Source organism: Tupaia chinensis, unplaced genomic scaffold (genome assembly GCF_000334495.1).
Source record: "Tupaia chinensis unplaced genomic scaffold, TupChi_1.0 Scaffold144426_1, whole genome shotgun sequence".
In the NCBI taxonomy this organism is placed as follows: domain Eukaryota; kingdom Metazoa; phylum Chordata; class Mammalia; order Scandentia; family Tupaiidae; genus Tupaia; species Tupaia belangeri.
In genome coordinates this window covers 1541271-1551848 of record NW_006204286.1, presented here as the reverse complement: position 1 = coordinate 1551848, position 10578 = coordinate 1541271, and the positions used below count along the sequence as shown (strand labels likewise).

Below are 10578 nucleotides of genomic sequence, written 5' to 3'. Positions count from 1 at the left end.
AAGAGTTATAAATTTACTTTGATTATTCCTTATCTGAAATGCTTGGGATCAGGAGTGTTTCAGATTTTTATTTGGAATCTTGGAATATTTACATTTACATAATGAAATATTTTGGCAATGGAACACAAGCATAAGCAAGAAATTTGTTTATATTTTATATGCACTTTATACACACAGCCTACTTTATTAAATGTTTTATTTTATTGCCACGTTTTGACTACAATCTATCACATAAGGTTAGGTGTGGAATTTTTCATGTGTGGCATCATGTCATTGTTTAAGAGTTATAGAGTTTTGAGCCACCTACTGTGGTACAACAGTAACATAATGCTTTGCAATGCTGAAATCATATATGAGAATGTTATGAGTCCCCATATCAAGGTCTCCCTGTACTTGATGGATAGGTGCATGCGTTCTTGTGATCATGAATATGTAAGGGTCCAAATGGATTGCAGTATGAAGATTCTGTTGGGAATGTCTCTTTTCCTTTCTCTCAGAAGAAATACATTTAATAAAAAATTTTTAAGTTCTATTTGCACTATTGATGAGAATATAAAATGGTGCAGTCACTATGAAATACAGTATGATTATACTTCAAAATATTAAACATAGAAGTAATTTCACTCTAGGTACATAGCAAAAAATAATCCTGAAAGTAGGGACATGAAATAAATATTTGTACTCCAATATTTATACTGGTATTCATAATAACCAAGATATAGGAAAAAAATAAATGTTCATCAGAGGATAATTAGAAAGAAAATGTGGTCCATACAAACAGTGAAACCTTATTCAGTTATAACAAAAGAAGAAAATGTTATCATATCTGACACAATGAATAAAGTTGGAAAATATTAGGTTAAGTAAAATAAGCTAGACAAAGGATGATTAATACTATATGATTCCATTTAGATGAAGTATCTAAAATATTCAGAGAGTAGAACAGCAGTTACCAGAGGCTGAGAGGAAAAGGAAATGGAGAGTTGTTCTGCAACTGGTATAAATATTCAATTACATAAGCTAAATAAGTTCTAGAGATCACCTATAAGACACTGTGCCCATAGTTCAAATACTTTTGCACTTCAAAATTGGTTAAGAGAATAAATCTCATATTCTTCTTATACATGATAAAAATAATCAAAATAGAATTTACTTTTAAACTTAAAAACCAATCAATATAATGTACCACACTAATACAATAAAAGACAAAATCCACACGATCATTTCCATAGAAGCAGATAAAGAATAGGACAGAATCCAATGCACTTTCATAGTAAAAATCACAAAACAAAGTAGGCATGAAAAGGAACTTCCTCAACCTGATAAAAGTTATCTATGTAAAACTTACTAGTGACATCATATTTAATAGTGAAAACTGAAAGTTTTCCTAAGATCATGAATAAAACAAAGATCTCCTGGGACCAGCAAATGGCATGATGGTTATGTTGCTGTACTCCCACGTAGCTGACCATGGTTTGAGTCCCAGATCTAGTGGCTTAAACCTCATGCTGGGCGTGTTTGCATGTGTGCCCATGATCCCAAGAGGAGAATGGAAGAAAAGGGATTGTGGTGTGGTCATCCCACCTGGGGAGAGATTTTTCACTTTCTGTCTCTCTGGTGAGAACATGTATCCCATAGCAAAATTCTCTCTCTCAAAAAAGATAAAGAAATCCAGGGATGCCCACTTTTACCTCTTCTATTCAACACTGTCCTGACGCATTAGCCACAAAACTAGACAAGAAATAAAAATTTTTTAAACATAGATTTGTAAAGAGAAATTAAAAAACTATCTCTCCTTGCAGATTACATGATCATATGCATAGAAAAAAAATCTTAAAGAATCTACATAAACACTATTGGAGCTAATAAGCCAGTTCAGTAAGGTTGACAAATACGAGATAGATATAGAGAAATTAGAGAAATTAATTGTATTTCTATAAAAAGTAATGAACAATCTGAAATAAAAATTAACAAAATGATTATATTTAAAACTGAATTAAAAAGCATTTAAAAATAAAACCAGGGGGAACAGCAGTTAGCATAATGGCTATGTCGCTGGACTCCTACATATTCAACTGTGGTTCGCGTCCTGGACCCAGTGGCTTAAAACTCACGCCGAGCTTGTGCGCGTGTGTGCCCAAGATCCCGAGAGGAGAATGGAGGAGAAGGGATTGCGGTGGCCATCCGCCGGGGGGGGGGGGTGATTTCTTGCTTTCTGTCTCTCTGTCTCTGTCTGTCTGTCTGCCGAGCATGCACGCCCTATAGTGAAAAAAACTCTAAACAAATAAATAAAAAATAAAACCAGGAATAAACTTAAGAGAACTGCAAAATGTATACTCTGAAAACCATAAAGCATTTTTAGAAAAAAATTAAAGTGAACCTAAATAAAGCTAAAAACATCTTGTGTTAAAGACTCAGATCAAAATATTTAATATTGTTAATATGGAGATACTTCCTAAATTCATCTCAACACTCATTATAACCCCTGTCACATTTTCAATTGACTCTTTAGTAGAAATGGATCCTAAAATTTTTATGGAAATGAAAGAGACCAAGAATATTCAAAATTATTCTGGGCACAGCCTCCTAGTTCAGCTGTTAAGGAAGCCAGATGACACATAGTTAGCTGTGGGTTGTATCCCAGTCATGATGGCTTTAGAAACATGCTGGGCATGATTGTATGTGTGTCAAAAGTCCTTAAAGGGATGAGAAATGGAAGAGAAAGGATTGCAGTGTGACCATTCCCCAAAGAAGGTGCCTCATTGTCTCTATTTCTTTCTACATCTTTGGAGAATACACATGCTCTCTGACAAATTTTATAAAAGGAGAAGAAGAAAGAAGAGAAATCTGACCACTGCGATTGTATCAGAAGTCTGAAAAAATCCATAATTTAAATAAGAGCCAAAGTCTCACAACAACTGAAATGTCCAGGTTTCAATCAAAAGTCAGTTGTTAAACCAGGAATCAGGAATATCTTAATTTGAATGACAAATGACAACAAGCAGCCACCAACATCAATTTTCCACAGATATTGGAATTATCTAAAAGTATTTTAAAGCAGCCCTCATAAGCATGCTTTAGTGAGCAATTACAATGATGTATGGAATGAGTGAAAGAATAGAAAATCACAGCAAAGAAATACAGTGAGGAGAAAGCAAAGAAAAATTTTATAACTGAAAATCACAATAAAAAATTTCAAAACATAGTGGGTAGCCTCAACAGCAGACTAAAGAGGGCAAAGAAAAGAATCAGTAAATTTAACGACAGAAAACTAGAAATTACTCAGTTTGAAAAACAGGAAGAAAATGTACTTGAAAACAGAAAGACAAAGAGTCACAGATTGTGTGTAACTATGACACAAGATATGACTTTTGTGTCATATTAGAGTCCCAGAAAGAGATGAGAAAGAGAGTAAGGTTGAAAAATATATTCAAAGAAATAAGGCCTGAAACCATCCCAAATTTGTCAAAAACTAAATAAAAATATTGGGTTTTCAGAAAAGTCATGACTTATTTTTTCTATGTAAAAATACATCATGACTTTTTTTTTGAGAGAGAGATTTTTGCTATAAGGTGCGTGTACTATCCAGAGACACAGAGAGACAGAAAGCAAGAAATCACTCCCCAGTGGGGAAGGCCACTCCACAATCCTCTCTGGATTTGGGGCACACACACACACACACACACACACGTGTGCATACGCCTGAGTGAATTTCATGCCACCAAGTCAAGGACTCAAACAGCAGTTGACCATGGGAGAATCCAGGACCATCTGTTGACATTGCATTATGACTTTTCAGACAACCCAGTAAAAAACACAGCAAACATAATATTTTATAACTTACAGATTCAAGAGGCTAAGTAAATCTCAAACAGAAAATATTTAAATAAATCTTCATTAAGACATATCAAATCAAACTTTTAAAACTAAACATGAATTTTTAAATCTTGAAATCAGCCAGAGAAGCAACACCATGGACATTGCATTATGACTTTTCAGACAACCCAGTAAAAAACACAGCAAACATAATATTTTATAACTTACAGATTCAAGAGGCTAAGTAAATCTCAAACAGAAAATATTTAAATAAATCTTCATTAAGACATATCAAATCAAACTTTTAAAACTAAACATGAATTTTTAAATCTTGAAATCAGCCAGAGAAGCAACACAATGGCTATCAGAGAAAAAAAGTATTCAAATAACAGTGGATTTCTCTTCAGAAATCATGGAGACCAGAGAGAAATGGTACAAATGTTCACGTACTAAAAAAAATATATTAAGTCAATATTGTGCATTCAGTGAAAATATCCTTCAAGAAACAGGAGGAAATGAAAATATTCTCAGATGAATGAAAACTAAGAGAATTTGCAGCCTTCAGACCTAACCTAAAAGAATGGCTTTTTAAAAATTCTCTAAACAAAAAGGAAATGCTGTCTCAGCTGTGGTGGCACAGCAATAGCATGCACACCTTTCTGCAGTGCTAGAAGCCTAATGAAAATACGGGATTTAGTTCTGAGGTCAACTTGTTCATATTGGGTGCATGTGCATGCCTGTGATCTTGGCTGGCTGAGAAGGAATACGACACTGTTGAGGATGTCTGTTTCTCTCTCTCTCATAAAATAAATAGATAAATAAATAAGGTTTAGAAAAAAAGAAGGAAACTTTGTATGGAAGAAAGGGAAACAACAAAGAGCAAAAGTACAAATAAATATTTATGAAATACTTTGAAATGAAAGAAAATTAAAATACATCATATTAAAGTTATTGGTTTGAGTAAAACAGTATTGAAAAGAAATTGTATGGTACTAAACACTTGCATTAGAAAAAAAAGGAAACTGATCAAATCAATTTTCTACGCTTTCACCTTAAGAAGGTAGGAAGAAAAGAGCAAAGTGAAACCAATATTATAAAAAGGAAATAATAAATATAATGGCAGAAATAAATAAAATTGTGAGTGGATAAAACAATGAAAAATGTACACATGGAGACAAAGATATTTCTATGAAAAGAATAATAAAATACTAACCTATAGCTAGAATGACAAAAACAAAGAGAAACACAATTTACTTTTAATAATACTGGTGTTCAAATAGTAGATGCTACTACATTAAAATGATAAGAGAATAGTATAATCAATAATAAACACATAAATTCAGCAAGTTAGGTGAAATAGAGCAATTCTTTAAAAAGTGCAAATTACCGATACTTACCCAACCTTAAAAAATATTCTTAAGGGAACCAGCAGTTAGCGTAATGGCTATGTCGCTGGACTCCCACGTAGTCAACCGTGGTTCGCATCCCGGACCCGGTGGCTTAAAACTCATGCCGGGCACATGTGTGTGCGTGCCCAAGATCCCGAGAGGAGAATGGAGGAGAAGGGATTGCTGCGTAACCATCCCCCCTAGGGGGTGATTTCTCGTTTTCTGTCTCTCTGTCTCTGTCTGTCTGTCTAGCAAGCACACGCGCCCTTATAGCGAAAACCACTCAAAAAATATTCTTAATATTCATATAACTATTAAGGAAATTAAATTCAGGATAATAAAAATTCCCCAAAATGAAATATCTGTGTATAAGTGGTTTCATCGAATAATTCCACCAAGCATTTAAAAGAAATTAATGAGCAGAGCCGACTTCCATCTCCAGCTCCCTGGCCTGAAGGAAACTGAGGCAGGGCCTGTCACTGGCCCCTGGCCCCAGCTCCAGCTCCCAAAACCCTAGAGCACTTCCTTGTTAGCAAGGATTGCCCCCAGCTCTCCAGCAAAGCCCACTTCCCTCTCCAGGCCCCTGGGCTGAAAGGACACTGAGGCAGGGCTTGTCAATTGCCCCCAGCTCCAGTTTCAGCTCCCCCAACCCCAGAGCCCCCAGGGTCAGCAAGGTGAGCTTGTTTTTCTTTTCTTCTTTCTTTTGTTAATTTCCTACTTAGCCTTACTCTACAGGACTGCCCCCAGATCTTTAGCAGAACCTAATTCTATCTCTAGTGCCCTGGCCTACAGGACACTGAGGCAGGGCCTGTCACTGGCCTCTGCCCCAGCTCTAGCTCCCCCAATCCCAGAGCCTCTCCATCTGCAAGGACTGTCCCCAGCTCTCCAGCAGAGCCTACTTCCATCTCCAGCACCCTGGCCTAAAGGACAATGATGCCGGGCCTATCACTGACCCCTGGCCCCAGTTTCAGCTTCCCCAAGCACATAGCCCCCAGTGTCAGCAAGTTAGGCTTGCTTTTCTCTTCCTCTTCTTCTTTCTTTGGTTAATTTCCTACTTCTCCTTACCACACAAGACTGCCCCCAGCTCTCCAGCAGAACCCACTTCTATCTCCAGCCCCCTGGCAAAATTGTGTGCCTCTAGTGTGTGGTGCGTGATTTTTCTTTATTCTCTTTCATACTCTTTTGTCTTCCCTCTTATATTATCATCTCCTGCTTATCCTTCATATACCAAAAGGGGCTACAAAGGTCTAGAGTCACAGTTTTCAAATACCGTAGTATTGTGAGGCTCCCTGGAATTCTCCCTTTTACTTAACAAACTTCTCTTCAGACACCTGAATAGAGAACTCTTCCCATGGAGACCACATAACTAAACACAGCAGAAGAGAGGGGTCAGTACATATTAGTTCACAGCAAAAGGGAAGCACACTTGTTCCCAGTCAAAGAAACATTCTCCAAAAGCGTATGCAAAAGTGAATACATCTACCAATGGCTAGAAGTAGAAGAGTTTCAGGTCTGAATAAACCAGGAAATATGTCTCCATCAAAAGAACAGAATACCTCCCCTCTATATCTTGAAAAAAACAGATACCAAAATGTCAGAGGAAGAATTTAGAACATTCATGGTGACAAAATTGTGTAAATTGTAACAGAAAAGAGACAACGAATTACAGATTAGGAAGCCTTCCATGATATGAAAGAAGAAATGGACACTATAAGGAAGAATCCCATGGAACTAATAGAGATGAAGTCTATAATGCAGGAAATCAAAAACTCTCTTGAAAGTATTATAAGTCAATTAGACCATGCTGAAGTTCAAATCTCCAATGTAAAAGATAAAACCTTTGACCTAGAAAAAAACTACCAAAATGATAGTGAAGATGACAAAAATAAATGAGGATAATATATGAGAAATACTAGATTTCATTAAAAGTCCAAACATCAAAATAATATTTATCTCAGAAGTTGAAGGAACTAATAAGGGCATGGAAAATGTATTCCATGAAATCCTGCAAAAAAACTTCACAAGTCTAGAGAAGCACTTGCACATCGAGGCCCAAGAAATACAAAGGAATACAAATAGAATCAAGCCAAGAAGATCTTCCCTAACACACATCTTTGCCAGACTGGCCAAAACCACAGATAAAGACAAGATATTAAAATTGGCAAGAGAGAAACAACAAGTAACTTAAAAGGTCATCCCATCAGGTTAACACCAGACCTTTCAACAGAAACAATGTGAGCGAGGAAAGAATGGGAAAATATATTCAAAGTGTTAAGAGAGAAGCAATTTCACCCAAGATTATTATATCCAGTAAGATTATCCTTCATATGGGAAAAAAGAGATTAATGTCTTCTCAGACAAACAAAACCTGAAAGAATTTGTCAACACCAGAACAACTCTTCAAGAAATTCTGAAGAGAGTCCTGTTCCAGGAAAACTAAAGAATGAACATCCAGAAATAAGGGAATTACAGACAACCAAGACAATGGCCAACTCAAAGGTAGGGACAAGGCTGGAAATATTAATAATAACATTGAATGTTAATGGATTAAATTTTCCAAACAAGAGACACAGACTAGCTGAATGGGGAAAAAAAAAAAAAAAAACCAGAAACCCTCTATCTGTTGCCAACAAGAAGCACATCTCATGGATAAAAAACACATAGAATAAAAGTGAAGAGCTGGACAAAGATATTCCACAAAAATGGAAACCAAAAAAGAGCTGAAGTCACAATACTAATTTCTGACAAAATAGGCTTTAAAACAAAAACTGTTCTAAGAGACAAAGAAGGGCACTATATTGTAGTAAAAGGGTTAATTGATCAAGAAGATATCATGATTATAAATATCTGTGCATATAACACAGGAGCACCCAAATATGTGAAGAGAAGACTGTTAGATCTAGAAGGAGAGATAGACTGCTACACACTAATTGCTGGAGACCTCAACACCCCACTATCTCCTCTGGAAAAATCATCTAGACAAAAAATACATAAAAAGTAAAAAGATCTAAATGGTACCATAAATCAAATGAACTTAACAGACATCTATAGAACTGTCAACCTAAAAACTATGAGATACACTTTTTTTTCATCCCCACATGGAACGTTTTTGAAGATTGACCATATGATAGGGCACAAAACAAACCTCTACAGATTCAAAGGCATAGATACTATGTCCAGCATCTGCTCTGACCATGATGGAATTAAACTTGATTTTAATTTCAAGAGAAATTCTCAAAAATACACAAATACATGAAAACTAAATAAACTACTCTTGAATGACGTCACAACTACTAAAGAAATTAAGACTGAGATAAAAAGATTCATGGAGGTCAATAACAATGAAGAAAGGAGTTTCCAAAAAAAAAAAAAGGGAAGTTCACAGCAATTAGTGCATATAAGAAGAAGGTGGAAAGAAGGCAAATGGCTTACCTAACATCATGCCTCAGAGAATTGGAAAGGCAACAGCAAAAAAATCCAAAAAATGCCCAGAGAAAAGAAATAATAAAGATCTGAGCAGAAATAAATGAAATAGAAAATAAGTGAACTATACAGAAAATAAATGAAAGCTGGTTCTTTGAAAAGAGAAACAAAATCAATACCCAACTAGAGAGACTTATGAAGAAGAGAGAAAGGAACCAGGTAAATAAAATTTGCAATGAGGTTGGCAATATAACAACAGACATAATAGAAATTCAAAACATCATTTGAGGATAATATGAACAACTATATGCCAAAAAAAAAAAAGAAAATCTGAGTGAGATGGACAAATTCCTGGACACATATAATCCACCAAGATTGAGTCAGGAAAATATAGAAAGTCTGAATAGGCCCATAGCAAGCCAGGAGATCACATCAGTAATAAATAACCTCCCAACAAAGAAAAGCCTTGGTCCTGATGGCTTCACCTCTGAATATTCTACAAAGCTTGGAAAGAAGAGTTAACCCCTATTCTTCTCAAGTTATTTCTAAAGATCAAAAAGGGCAATGATCTCCTGAATTCATTTTATGAAGCCTCCATCACTCTTATTCTTAAAACAAATAAGTACAAGACAAGGAAGGAAAACTATAGGCCAATATCTCTGATGAATAGAGATGCAAAAATTCTCAACAAGATACTAACAAATTGTACCCAATAACATATAAAAAAGATTATACATCATGACCAGGTAGCCTTTATTCCAGGGATGCAAGCTTGGTTCAACATACGTAAAACCATAAATGTAATGCACCATATTAACAGGAAAAAAGATAAAAATCATATGATCCTATGAATTGATGCAGAAAAAGCATTTGATAAGAGACAATGTCGCTTCATAATCAAGACTCTCAGCAAAATCAGTATAAAAAGATCATTTCTCAACACAATAAAAGCTATCTATGAAAAACTCATATCTAACATCATTCTAAATGGAGAAAAGCTGAAAGCTTTTCCACTAAATACTGGTACAAGACAAGGATGCCCACTTTCTCCACTCCTTTTTAATATAGTACTGTAAGTCTTCGCCAATACAATCAGAAAAGAGAACAGAATAAAAGGCATTTAAATAAAAAAAGAAGAGATGAAACTATCTCTATTTGCAGATGACATGATGGTATACATAGAGACCCAATGGTATCCATTTAAAAATTCCTGGAATTAATAGATGAATACAGTAAAGTTGCAGGATACAAAAATCAACAAACAGAAATCTATAGCATTTCTATGTACGAACAGCAGGCAGACTGAGACAGAACTGAAAAAATAAATAAATTCCACTTACCATTGTTACAAAAAGTGTAAGATACTTAGAAATAAATCTTCTTCCACAAGGAGAACTATGAGAAGCTAAGAAAAGAAACTGAAAATGACATAAAAAAGTGGAAGGACATCCCTTGTTACTGGATTGGGAGAATTAATATAATCAAAATGGCAATTAGATACAAATTAATCTACATATTTAACAGAATTCCAATCAAAGTACGAGAACATTCTTCACAGACCTAGAAAAAAAATCATACAATTTTTCTGGAATCATAAAATACCTCATATTGCCAAGGCAATCCTGCCCAAGAAGAGTGGAGTGGGTGGCATCTCACTCCCTAACCACAAAATACACTACAAAGCTGTGGTAATTAAAATAGAATGGTATTGGCACAGAAATAGATAGGTGGACCAATGGAACAAATGGAATTCCCAGAAATAAACTCCCAGACATACAGCCAAGTGATCTTTGACAAAGGGTACCAGACAATCCAGTGGGGAAAGAAAAACCTCTTTAGCAAATGGTGCTGGAAAAACTGGATATCCACCTGCAGAAAGATTAATCTGAACCCCTACCTCTCACTGTTGACAAAAATCAACTCAAGGTGGATCAAAGATCTAAACCTAAGA

General features: G+C 35.4%; 1 protein-coding gene across 1 annotated transcript in view; it reads right to left on the bottom strand.

Moving 5' to 3' along the window:
- DACH2 (dachshund family transcription factor 2) overlaps positions 1–10578 on the bottom strand; it is a 193017-nt gene that overhangs the window by 81939 nt on the left and 100500 nt on the right. Inside the window, exon 6 of the mRNA XM_027767685.1 lies at positions 10405–10494. Within this exon, the coding sequence (XP_027623486.1) occupies positions 10405–10494 (90 nt within the window). The remainder of the gene's footprint in view (positions 1–10404; positions 10495–10578) is intronic.